Raw genomic sequence first — 14,088 nt, forward strand, 5'->3', positions numbered from 1 at the left:
CTCTCTCTCTCTCTCTCTATCTATCAGGGTGGACAACTTGAGGAACTAGGCCTGTTAAGCTCATTGTCTGGGTCTTGTACTTTGGCTGCGGTGTCTGAAAAACATAACAACAAATAGACGAGGCCAATCCTTTACAGGGTTTAGTCTACTTTATGTCATTAGGGTTTGTCTAGTTGTTCGTTTCCCCCCCAGGAACATTATGAAGACTAAATGAAGAGAGAGGGAATCACATGATTGGTTCACTGTGTTGTGGTCTGAGTTCTGCTTCCTTGGTGGCCACTCTTGTGCTCAGATGATGATGAATAGGTACCCACTGTAACAACAGCCACACAGGCAGACACTGCAGACAGTATGTTTGTTTAGGCGTGATATAGTGTAATGGACCTTGTCAGACCAGAGGTTTACTCTGTATTATGAGAGGTAATTCACTTTTGGAGATTGTCAACAGGTATTATTGCCTTGAAGCTTTCCGAAGTACATTCCCACTTATGACATTTTTCTATGCTGATAAATGGTTTGAATCAGCATCCTGCTGGACGTTAGAGCAGGTCACCAGCCATTGTGTGTCTGCTCTGTGTGGCCCTACACCGAGAGGCAGACAGACTTTACACACACTGTCTCCCACTCTCTCCGTGCCTCGTCTTCTCCCAGCCCTCTGCTACAACCGGTTGGGACTCGACTGGACATCGGTGCTACATCACTGTCAGACACACACACACACACACACACACACACACACACACACACACACACACACACACACACACACACACACACACACACACACACACATAGACACAAACACAGCTCCCCTCGGGCTGAGGATTAGATCATGTGCATCAGTAAACATCTCCTATCACAGCAGCTTTGTCTCCATGGCAATCATGCAATCATGTTGTTATGTTTGATTCAAACAGAGGCTCTATTGCTGTTGCCTATATACGGCTGATCATCTCACAGTTTACTTACAGTGACCACAGAATGTATGATGTTTACCATTATGGAGGTTTGAGAGTTCATTGGATTCAGTGTGTCTAAGTGATCTAGGTTTGTGTGGGTTGAATGCTCTCTTGGGGAGGTTCCGTGAGATTGAAGTGGGTAGGAAACTATTTCGAAAGTACCAATATCCATTTCAAGTAATAGTGTGTTTTGTCAAAAGTAGCACTTTTTTTACATTGTTACCAATCTCTCTGACTTATTCCTAGTAGACTGAAATGAAGTGTGGTGAGTCAGACATTTCCCTTACAGCCTGTGGTTATTTTGGCCACATTAGGTGGTTTCAGCAGTAGTTGGAGGAGGATGTTTCTCCTGAGAGGGCCAAACTCACTGGGCTCCAGACAGCTACACTGACTGGGAACTGTAGACAAAAAAATAATTATTGTATTAGAAATATCCAGGGTGAGCTGGTAAACCACCAAGAACACAAAGGTCTGACGATCCAGAAGAATGTCGCGCTTGCGACAGACACCACATGACATGAAAGGAAAGAAAACATTTTTGACAGAAATTCTTGAAAGACCTAAGGCTATAACATTGCAACAATTAACCCGTGACCTATATCCTGAGAGGAAAAAGTATATTTGTGGTTTAACTATCTTCAGCTCGAATAGGTCAAATTAATTTTGGCCACTCGTCCCTATTTGATTTTAATTGACTTGACTGTCAGGTGTTTGTCTGAGGCTAAACTGTAACAGTGACGTTCCATACCGATAGTTAAATATCGGTTGAATAAAAATTACATTAAATACTGCTGAAAACTCCACTCTGATCGATAGCCATGGTATTTCTTACATCCCTCCTCCTCACCTTTCTCTTTGCTGTTAAGATCCCCCCCCCCCCACCTCTCTCTCTTTCCTGGAACACATTCATAACACATTTTACCCTCCCTGGCTTTTCTCCAATATGCTCTTATCCTTCTCTTCTCAACTTCACCAACCCCCTTACCCTCAGTGCCGTTCCATGCTACACAGACACCTCTTAAGTACAATCAAACAAATTCGATTCCTGAACACTGACATGTCACGGCTAAATCTGAACCCCAGATGCCACTCACTGGGACCTGAACGGTAAGCTACGAGGACACCTGCGTTGACGTCAACGAGGCTAGCGTTACCCTGGTGACAGCCACACTCGGTAATAAAAGAGTGGTGTAATTAATGTGATATTACCAGAGTCTCTATCTGTTAAAGTCACCTTGATATGTTACCGGGCTATTTCTCTCACGGTTTGTGGTGTACGTTTGAGAGCTCAATTGAACGAGACTGCAGAACAAATTAGCAGTGTAGATCATTTTTTGGGGGGTCTCTGGTTCTTCTTCTGTCGTCAATGGTAACTACTGATGGTCCTCGCTGAATGGTGGCCAATGTTCCATACAGTATTTACAGTACGTATGGGTTCTCCAACAATGCCTTCAACGATGTCCCTGAGAGGGCTAATGAAGTTATAGCCTATTGAATGCAATTTCATCGTTGGCAATGCAGAGAGGTGATCAAATCACAGTCTATTTATTGATTAGCCCTATAGGGTAAGAGGTTGCTCAGAGGGAATGTTGTTCTAGCATGCTGTTGGTCTCAATGGTTAACACGATTTCAGTCTGATAGAATCTGTTGCCATGTGTGTCCGTGTGTGGTTGTGTGTGTGTCTGTGGACGTGAGTGAGTGAGTGAGTTGATTGATTGATCATGTGTGTAGAGGCTCTCTAGTATAACCAACCTGACCCTGTTGTCTTGGCAGTGACAGCTTTGATAATTGAACATATGCACTTACTGTGCACTCTGTACACACAATACACAGTAACACACATCTCTCCCACTCATTTCCAACCTAGAATACATGCCGATGGACACACACGCACATGCTTGTACACACACACATACACACATTATGGAAAACACGCATACTCACACAAATACACACACTTTCTCGCACTCACTCACTCACTCACTCACACACTCACTCACTCACACACAAAATAAATTATATGAATGACTACTGTGATGAGCTCCTGTACAGGAGCTCCTGAGTTGCTAGGGGGAAGGAATTGGATCCAAATAATATTTGCTTAAATGAATGTTCAAGTAATTACAGTTGCATAGCAATTGCAATGTTTACTCTTTTGTTTTCGTATCAATTTGGAATATGGGAGCGCATCAAACCAGTTTATTACAGGATCAGTTTATTACAGCTTTTCAAATGGTTATCTTCTAATTAATTGGTATGAATTTAAACACATATGTGATTACGTTTCAGTTTGGCGAACAACTGTTATTACAAAATCATTTCTACTGTCTCGTTTGTGTCTCCAGGCACTCACGTGTGGCAAACACAACATCGAGAATCTATAGATGGATGGTGTTGTTTTTGTGCTTGACTGTCACAAGGTTAGATTATAGGTACCTCGCTTTAAGCTTTGATGGTTAATGGTCGGTACTACCTGAATGTGATGAACAAAGCCACTCACGTTTGTTAAATGGATTGATAAATACCCCAGTAACCAAACCTGCACCAAGTGCTCATACCCCCACCAAGGCACCTTGGGGTAGGACCCTTCCAGGTGAAGGGCCTCTGAAATAATTAAGGTCTCTGTTTGGGCCACGCCATGCAACCCTGGGAGTAATGTGTGATGGATTGATCTGTTACCGCTCTCATCTGAGTCCATCAATCATCTGTGCTTTGTTGCTGCTGTTTTCAATAGGAGTTTTCCACACTCCACTGCTGCCTGACGTTCGCCGTCGCCGGGATTGGCAATGAGGGGTATTAGCTATCACTTTTTTTTTCTCTGTGTGCTCTGAAACATGATTTGTCATCAAATTGCAACAGTACAGTCAAGTGCTCACTAAGCATAGTGAGAGTCCTTCACAAACGGAAATGGAGAATATGCTTTTGAGTCTTCGTTTGCTGGCAATGGGCTTAGCAACGAGATCTGCTTGAGACAGGAAAAAGTTAACTTTGTTTCACAGAGCTTTCAAAGTGTCTGCAAGATGTCAGTGACATACATTACCTTCATAGCGTATGTGCAACTACTGAACAAAAATATAAGAGTTACAGTATATAAGGAAATCAGTCAATTTAAATAAATCCATGAGGCCCTAATCTATGGATTTCCCATGACTGGGCAGTGTCTCTAGCTGGAGGGTAGCAATACCCAAGTTAAGCATGCTCATCTCAACTCTGAATCGGCCAAGCTATAGCTGGACAGTAGCAGTGCCCTCTCAGTGTCAATATAAAGTGAATCCCTGTCAGGGTAAACCCCACTGAGGTGGGCTGAGATGTGTGTTAGATGGGAAGAGGACCAGCTGCGTGGTTGGTGGTTAGGGGTGTGTGGTAGATGGGAGGTGACTAGCTGCGTGGTTGGTGGTTAGGGGTGTGTGTTAGATGGGAGGTGACTAGCTGCGTGGTTGGTGGGTAGGGGTGTGTGGCTGATAGGAGGTGACTAGCTGCATGGTTGGTGGGTAGGGGTGTGTGGCTGATAGGAGGTGACTAGCTGCGTGGTTGGTGGGTAAGGGTGTGTGGCTGATGGGAGGTGACTAGCTGCGTGGTTGGTGGGTAGGGGTGTGTGGCTGATGGGAGGTGACTAGCTGCGTGGTTGGTGGGTAGGGGTGTGTGGCTGATAGGAGGTGACTAGCTGCGTGGTTGGTGGGTAAGGGTGTGTGGTAGATGGGAGGTGACTAGCTGCGTGGTTGGTGGGTAAGGGTGTGTGGCTGATGGAAGGAGACTAGCTGCGTGGTTGGTGGGTAGGGGTGTATGGCTGATGGGAGGTGACTAGCTGCGTGGTTGGTGGGTAGGGGTGTATGGCTGATGGGAGGTGACTAGCTGCGTGGTTGGTGGGTAAGGGTGTGTGGCTGATGGGAGGTGACTAGCTGCGTGGTTGGTGGGTAGCGGTGTGTGGCTGATGGGAGGTGACTAGCTGCGTGGTTGGTGGGGAAGGGTGTGTGGCTGATGGGAGGTGACCAGCTGCGTGGTTGGTGGGTAAGGGTGTGTGGCTGATGGGAGGTGACTAGCTGCATGGTTGGTGGGTAGGGGTGTGTGGCTGATGGGAGGTGACTAGCTGCGTGGTTGGTGGGTAGGGGTGTGTGGCTGATGGGAGGTGACTAGATGCGTGGTTGGTGGGTAGGGGTGTGTGGTAGATGGGAGGTGACTAGCTGCGTGGTTGGTGGGTAAGGGTGTGTGGTAGATGGGAGGTAACTAGCTGCGTGGTTGGTGGGTAGGGGTGTGTGGCTGATAGGAGGTGATTAGCTGCGTGGTTGGTGGGTAGGGGTGTGTGGTAGATGGGAGGTGACCAGCTGCGTGGTTGGTGGGTAGGGATGCATGTATTAGATAGGAGGCAACTGGCCGTGGCAGGGGAGAGACAACACACTGAGAGCCCTGTCACTGAGCCCTGCAACCACTCATCAGACTTAAAGGTTTGGAGCAAAGTGACTGTGTGAAGAATTATGACTGAGAAAAGCACTGCAGTCCTCCAAGGGATAAAATCGAGTAAATAGCCTGGTAACACTATCTACAGTGGGGCAAAAAAGTATTTAGTCAGCCACCAATTGTCTTAAAGAGATGAGAGAGGCCTGCCATTTTCATCATAGGTACACTTCAACTATGACAGACAAAATGAGAAAGACAAATCCAGAAAATCACATTGTAGGATTTGTAATTAATTTATTTGCAAATTATGGTGGAAAATAAGTATTTGGTCACCTACAAACAAGCAAGATTTCTGGCTCTCACAGACCTGTAACTTCTTCTTTACGAGGCTCCTCTGTCCTCCACTCGTTACCTGTATTAATGGCACCTGTTTGAACTTGTTATCGGTATAAAAGACACCTGTCCACAACCTCAAACAGTCACACTTCAAACTCCATTATGGCCAAGACCAAAGAGCTGTCAAAGAAACAAAATTGTAGACCTGCACCAGGCTGGGAAGACTGAATCTGCAATAGGTAAGCAGCTTGGTTTGAAGAAATAAACTGTGGGAGCAATTATTAGGAAATGGAAGACATACAAGACCACTGATAATCTTCCTCGATCTGGGGCTCCACGCAAGATCTCACCCCGTGGGGTCAAAATGATCACAAGCAAAAATCCCAGAACCACACGGGGGGACGTAGTGAATGACCTGCAGAGAGCTGGGACCAAAGTAACAAAGCCTACCATCAGTAACACACTACGCCGCCAGGGACTCAAATCCTGCAGTGCCAGATGTGTCCCCCTGCTTAAGCCAGTACATGTCCAGGCCCGTCTGAAGTTTGCTAGAGAGCATTTGGATGATCCAGAAGAAGATTGGGAGAATGTCATATGGTCAGATGAAACCAAAATATAACTTTTTGGTAAAAACTCAACTCGTCGTGTTTGGAGGACAAAGAATGCTGAGTTGCATCCAAAGAACACCATACCTACTGTGAAGCATGGGGGTGGAAACATCATGCTTTGGGGCTGTTTTTCTGCAAAGGGACCAGGATGACTGATCCGTGTAAAGGAAAGAATGAATGGGGCCATGTATCGTGAGATTTTGAGTGAAAACCTCCTTCCATCAGCAAGGGCATTGAAGATGAAATGTGGCTGGGTCTTTCAGCATGACAATGATCCCAAACACACCGCTCGGGCAATGAAGGAGTGGCTTCGTAAGAAGCATTTCAAGGTCCTGGAGTGGCCTAGCCAGTCTCCAGATCTCAACCCCATAGAACATCTTTGGAAGGAGTTGAAAGTCCGTGTTGCCCAGCAACAGCCCCAAAACATTACTGCTCTAGAGGAGATCTGCATGGAGGAATGGGCCAAAATACCAGCAACCGTGTGTGAAAACCTTGTGAAGACTTACATAAAACGTTTGACCTCTGTCATTGCCAACAAAGGGTATATAACAAAGTATTGAGATAAACTTTTGTTATTGACCAAATACTTATTTTCCACCATAATTTGCAAATAAATTCATTAAAAATACTACAATGTGATTTTCTGGATTTTTTTTCTCATTTTGTCTGTCATAGTTGAAGTGTACCTATGATTAAAATGACAGGCCTCTCATCTTTTTAAGTGGGAGAACTTGCACAATATTTGGCTGACTAAATACTTTTTTTGCCCCACTGTATCTACTAACCGTTACCCTAGCTCTGACCCTAAACTTAACCCTAGCCATAACCTTAACCGTAACCTTAGAAAGCAATTGCATAGCAACGTATAGTTTGTTGATAGTATGACCATCTGAAGACCATCTAGAGATGGAACATCTGGACTATGCATATAAAGTGGGACCAACAGCCCTAATACGGTTGAAGTCAGAAGTTTACATACACCTTAGCCAAATACATTTAAACTCAGTTTTTCACAATTCCTGACATTTAATCCTAGTAAAAATTCCCTGTCTTAGGTCAGTTAGGATCACCACTTTATTTTAAGAATGTGAAATGTCTGAATAAAGTAGAGAGAATCATTTATTTCAGCTTTTCTTTATTTCATCACATTCTAAGTGAGTCGGAAGTTTACATACAATCAATTAGTATTTGGTAGCATTGCCTTTAAATTGTTTAACTTGGGTCAAACGTTTCAGGTAGCCTTCCACAAGCTTCCCACAGTAAGTTGGGTGAATTATGGCCCATTCCTCCTGACAGAGCTGGTGTAACTCAGTCAGGTTTGTAGGCCTCCTTGCTCACACACACTTTTTCAGTTCTGCCCACAAATGTTCTATAGGATTGAGGTCAGGGCTTTGTGATGACCACTCCAATACCTTGACTTTGTTGTCCCTGCATTTTGCCACAACTTTGGAAGTATGCTTGGGGTCATTGTCCATTTGGAAGAAACATTTGTGACCAAGCTTTAACTTCCTGACTGATGTCTTGACATGTAGCTTCAATATATCCACAAAATCTTCCTGCCTCATGATGACATCTATTTTGTGAAGTGCACCAGTCCCTCCTGCAGCAAAGCACACCCACAACATGAAGCTGCCACCCCCGTGCTTCACGGTTGGGATGGTGTTCTTCGGCCTCCTGTAACGCGATTCGTCTTCCTCTGACGAGGAGTATGAAAGATCGGACCAATGTGCAGCATGGTAAGTGTTCGTCATTTTTAATGAAAAGTCACTGAACACGAAAATACAAAATAGCAAAGTGAACGACAGAAACTAAAAACGAAAGAGTTCTGTATGGAGGAAACACAGACACAGAAAACAATCATCCACAACTCAAGTGGGAAAAACAGGCTGCCTAAGTATGATTCTCAATCAGAGACAACGATTGACAGCTGCCTCTGATTGAGAACCATACCAGGCCAAACACATAGAAAACCAAAACTAGAACAACACATAGAATGCCCACCCCAACTCACGCCCCGACCAACCTAAAATAGAAACAAAAACAAGGAACTAAGGTCAGGACGTGACACCTCCCCCTTTTTCCTCTAAACATAACGATGGTCATTATGGCCAAACACTTCCATTTGGCCAAACAGGACATTTCTCCAAAAAGTATGATCTTTGTCCTCATGTGCAGTTGCAAACCGTAGTCTGGCTTTTTTTTATGGCAGTTTTGGAGCAGTGGCTTCTTCTTTGCTGAGCGCTCCCAATGATGAACCAGACTTGTGGAGGTCTATAATTTTTTTTCTGAGGTCTTGGCTGATTTCTTTTGATTTTTCCATGATGTCAGGCAAAGAGGTACTGAGTTTGAAGGTAGGCCTTGAAATACATCCACAGATACACCTCCAATTGACTCAAATTATGTAAATTAGCCTATCAGAATCTTCTAAAGCCATGACATAATTTTCTCAAGCTGTTTAAAAGGCACAGTCAACTTAGTGTATGCAAACTTCTGACCCACTTGGATTGTGATACTGAAAATTATAAGTGAAATAATCTGTAAACAATTGTTGGATAAATTACTTGCGTCATGCACGAGGTAGATGTCCTAACTGACTTGCCAAAACTATAGTTTGTTAACAAGAAATTTGTGAAGTGGTTGAATAACTCGTTTTAATGACTCCAATCTAAGTGTGTGTAAACTTCCGACTTCAACTGTATGTGACATAGGGCTGATAGTGTGTAACTTGACTGTACTGTATCAGCCGGCGAGGCCATGGGTATATGACGCCAATCACTCAGCCATGTCACCTACGAACCTTCATCCCTGCACCCTCCGCCCTCTCCACTGACCTTATCAGCTGACCTCAGTTGACAATGTGGTAGAGTGAAAGGTCAACAATGTGAGAGGCTTTCTGGGTAATCTGAAAAGCATGTACTGTAGGCTAATATTACATGCTATAATTATTTAGATTAGAAATACATCTGAGGCAGATATACAGTGCCTTGCAAAAGTATTTATCCCCCTTGGCGTTTTTCCTATTTTGTTGCATCACAACCTGTAATTTAAACCGATTTTTATTTGGATTTCATGTAATGGACTTTCACAAAATAGTCAAAATTGGTGAAGTGAAATGTAAAAAAAAATCTTGGTTATTTTTTTTATTTTTATTTAAAAACAAAAGTGGTGTGTGCATATGTTTTCACCCCATTTGCTATGAAGTCCCTAAATAAGATCTGGTGCAACCAATTACCTTCAGAAGTCACATAATTAGTTAGATTGCACACAGGTGGACTTTATTTAAGTGTCACATGATCTGTCACATGATCTCAGTATATATACCCCTGTTCTGAAAGGCCCCAGAGTCTGCAACACCACTAAGCAAGGGGCACCACAAAGCAAGCAGCGCCATGAAGACCAAGGATCTCTCTGAACAAGTCAGGGACAAAGATGTGGAGAAGTACAGATCAGGGTTGGGTTATCATTTTTTTTATCTGAAACTTTGAACATCCCACGGAGCACCATTAAATCCATTATTAAAAAATGGAAAGAATATGACGCCACAACAAACCTGCCAAGAGAGGGCCGCCCACCAGAACTCATGGACCAGGCAAGGAGGGCATTAATCAGAGAGGCAACAAGGAGACCAAAGATATCCTGAAGGAGCTGCAAAGTTCCACAGCGGAGATTGGAGTATCTGTCCATAGGACCACTTTAAGCCGTACACTCCACAGAGCTGGGCTTTACGGAAGAGTGGCCAGAAAAAAGCTATTGCTTAACGAAAAAAATAAGAAAACACATTTGGTGTTTGCCAAAAGGCATTTGGGAGACTCCTCAAACATATGGAAGAAGGTACTCTGGTTAGATGAGACTAAAATTGAGCTTTTTGGCCATCAAGGAAAAAACTATGTCTGGCGCAAACCCAACACCTCTCATCACCCCTAGAACACCATCCCCACAGTGAAGCATGGTGGTGGCAGCATCATGCTATGGGGATGTTTTTCACCGGCAAGGACTGGGAAACTGGTCAGAATTGAAGGAATGAAGGATGGTGCTAAATACAGGGAAATTCTTGAGGGAAACCTGTTTCAGTCTTCCAGAGATTTGAGACTGGGACGGAGGTTAATCTTCCACCAGGAAATGACCCTAAGCATACTGCTAAAGCAACACTGGAGTGGTTTAAGGGGAAACATTTAAATGTCTTGGAATGGCCTAGTCAAAGCCCAGACCTCAATCCAATTGAGAATATGTAGTATGACTTAAAGATTGCTGTACATCTGTGGAACCCATCCAACTTGATGGTGCTGTATAAGTTTTGCTTTGAAGAATGGGCAAAAATCCCAGTGGCCAGATGTGCCAAGCTTATAGAGACATACCCCAAGAGACTTGCAGCTGTAATTGCTGCAAAAGATGGCTGTACAAAGTATTGACTTTGGGGGGTGAATAGTTATGCATGCTCAAGTTGTCTGTTTTTTTCTTGGTCTTATTTCTTGTTTGTATTTTGCATCTACAAAGTGGTAGGCATGTTGTGTAAATCAAATGATACAAACCTACCAAAAATACATTTGAATTCCAGGTTGTAGAAAAGATTCCAAGGGGGGTGAATACTTTAGCAAGCCATTGTAATCGAGGGCAGAGGAAAGCTGAGTTGGGGTTTGCAGGGAGGAGGCTAGCGTGACGATAAGAGAGTTTGACGTCTGTCTCCGCCACCCAAACCACATCAGACAAGCCAAACCCTTGCCGTCTTAGCCGCCCACTGCGTTGCACAGTCTGGCCAAATTCAAATGACTCCGGTTAGAGAAACTATCAGCTAGAATCGCTCCCCTTTTTGCCTCCAGTGTTCTGTTGCCTCTGCTTCATGAATATTTTGTCGCCTCAGGATACAATTTTACATTTGCATATCTGACGGGCTACACAATAACTGCTTATAGGAATCGCGCCACTTTCATGTGCCAGGTTGCTGTGTTGCTGTGTTGTTGCGTCAGATAGACACAGTCTCTGTGTTGAGCTCTGTTTAGGGGTGAACATGAAGTTGCACATCATGTTTTTTGCAGAATCGGTTACTGTACCTATAGTTCTGTTTTCAAGCCCTCCAGTGCATGTAATGGCTAGTCCTGCGCTATATGTTAGTTTCTACTGTTGTTATCACTCCATTCTCAGGCTTTCAGTTGGTGTGTCTCTCCTGCAACTATTTTGCTCAATAACACAATAAGGACACATATTCCTCTGTTCACAGCTCTTTCCATTACAGCCAGCCACGGATCGCATATTTCTTCATATGAGGAGAAAAAGACCATCCAATCTTGCTCTTAGGGGCTGTGGGATTGAATAAAAGCCTCTGAACATTGCTTATTAAGGTTGTGAGGGGAATTTAATAACCTCAAATGAAGTGCATCTAAAACCAGCCATTGGAGCATAGGGATCACAGTTCCTGTACTGAATACAATTAGGAATGCAGCAGGCTAGACTGTTACTGTTCATCTTGGAGGTAAATGCTTTTCATCCAGCCTACACAATGTCATACCAGAATTCGAGATTCAAAATGCAGACGTGATAGCTGTAGTTGGTGCCACTGTGGTTTGGCATTTCAGGGCATTTCTTAACTTTACTTTGCAGTCTTGGTACTTCTGTCTGCTTTATGTCTCTGAGCCTCAACTCTAGTCATTCTAATTTCTCCCAGAACAAGAATGCTGTATGATGTCTGGCACTGCAAGTCCCTATACCCCATGGTTCTGACTGTTCTGTGTCCTGTGTGTTTTGCAGGTGGTTTGAGGGGAGCCTCCATCGTGGATTCTCTGGACACGCTGTATATCATGGGATTAATGGACGAATACAATGACGCAAAGGAGTGGGTGGAGACCAGCCTTGACCTGAACTCGGTAAGATCAAACTCACTCATTTGATATTATCTCTGCCATTCAAGTTGGAGGACCAGTCGTCTACCACAAACACTCTCAGTAGGGGTCTTAGTACTTTGAATGATTTTAGGCCATCTATTTTCCCCTGATTGACCAAGTTTTCAATCCCTCAATTTTATTGGATATTTACTCTACTCCATTTATGTTGGAGTACCAATCAACTACCCCAACACTAGAAGTAGGCTGTCTGACTTGGCCCGTGTTAGGTTGACATACACTTAATAAAGTTCTCACCAGTGGTCTTACTGTGCCAGGTTGATTTTAAGTCGATTGTCCCCCGACGGACCCAAAGTCCAGGGAGTGGGACAGTTTGCCAGAGCTATAAAGGACATTCCAGATGGAATAAAGGATGTCTTGTGTGGCCAACCCTGAACAACTGATCCATTCGAACCACTCTTTGTTACTGTGCCATGGGATTATTTTAACTCTCCCAGAACTCTGTGTGCTGTGGGATTGGATGAATAAAAGAGGGACAGACTAAGAGAGAATGTATGTGGAAGCATAGAGAGAGAGAGTGAGAGGAGCAAGAGAGAGGAGGTCATGGCCTCCCCATTGTGTAATTCCATGATAATAGACTTCTTCTCGGGGTCGGGAACAGAGAGGTCTGCCAGTTTGGACATTATGTGGAAAGTGAGTGAGTGAGAGTGATGGTGCCAGCCAGCAAGGTATGCGCCGCCAGGCTTTGTGTGCCCTGTTGCTAACGGACTAGTTTATAGGCCCTCCGTTCCACTCTGTTTCCACACTTTGTGTAAGTCCCCCATTGGGATAGTTAATTTTGTCCAAAGGCTATTTGGTTTAGTCACTAATCAAATATCGCCTCTCTGACATCTACTGGCTAAGAGATGTCTTTAATGTGTTACGGTGATACATTGTCTGAGGTCAGCATTTTCAATTGTTTTCTATTGTTTTCTATTATTCATTGATCTGGCTATTCCCTATAGCACTTCGGCTTTGTCCTTCTTTGGGAATTATACTGAAATCTACTCAAACCTCCTGAGTGACGTGTTTGATGTGCTCTTAATAGTTGCTGTGATGAGCTAGGCTTAGATGAGCTAGGCTTAGATAGATGTTGACATGCAAAAGATGGTACACATGCATTATCATGTGTACAATTTTTGTACAGAACATTGACACCATTTTAGACACACAAAGCAAGCCATATCTCGCTCCTTTCTCACTCTCCCTTTATTCCTCTGTTGTTCTTTCTTCTCCCTCCCTCTCCCTCTCACTCACACACGTGCTCACACACCCAGCTTTTCAGTCTCTCCCTCGCAGCAGTTGGGCAGTATGAAGATGAGTAGCTCCTGGTCTTGGCAGAGAGAGCCAGGGCAAGAGACACTCAGTAATGGCAGCCCATGACAAACAGCAACCTCGTCAGCTTCATGAAGACACCCAGGGAGGATTTACACTCCTGGCCACACTTTGTCACTGGGCTAGCGAGGTCAATCTGTCACCATTCACTTCTCCAACTCCTCTGATCAGTTGTCCCTGAGGGTCTCCTCGTCTGAGTGGACGGATATCTGTCCTGTGATAGACGCCAGGCCACTTTAGGTCAAAGTCACCATACTTTGGGAACTGGGTCAGGGATCTAATTGACATATAGGGATTGAGGTTTTGGCTGGGGACCCAAATTTGGCAATGACAATTGAGTAATGTTGTATTGCAGCTGGCTTCTTGGGCAGGCTTCACTTGCAAAATAGGCTCTGTCTCAGTTATGGTAGTAAAGAAAGTCATTACAGCCATATTAACTGATAAAACATGTCACCAATTGAAGAGAATAAGTCATTTTAATTAGGCGACCAGTTCAGGAGTTGGGTGTAATAAATTATCACTCAGAACACGACATCATAAACAGTCTAATAATGTTAAACGAACAGTAAAACATACCAGTGT

The 14,088-nt window shown here is 44.0% G+C and overlaps 1 protein-coding gene across 1 annotated transcript in view; it reads left to right on the forward strand.

The window, feature by feature from the left end:
• Nucleotides 1-14,088, forward strand: part of LOC110504004 (mannosyl-oligosaccharide 1,2-alpha-mannosidase IA) — a 203,212-nt gene that overhangs the window by 101,365 nt on the left and 87,759 nt on the right. The window contains exon 3 of the mRNA XM_036973737.2: nucleotides 12,041-12,156. Within this exon, the coding sequence (XP_036829632.1) occupies nucleotides 12,041-12,156 (116 nt within the window). The remainder of the gene's footprint in view (nucleotides 1-12,040; nucleotides 12,157-14,088) is intronic.

This window comes from Oncorhynchus mykiss, chromosome 3 (genome assembly GCF_057628025.1).
Source record: "Oncorhynchus mykiss isolate SJ-2025 chromosome 3, ASM5762802v1, whole genome shotgun sequence".
Classification (NCBI taxonomy): Eukaryota; Metazoa; Chordata; class Actinopteri; order Salmoniformes; family Salmonidae; genus Oncorhynchus; species Oncorhynchus mykiss.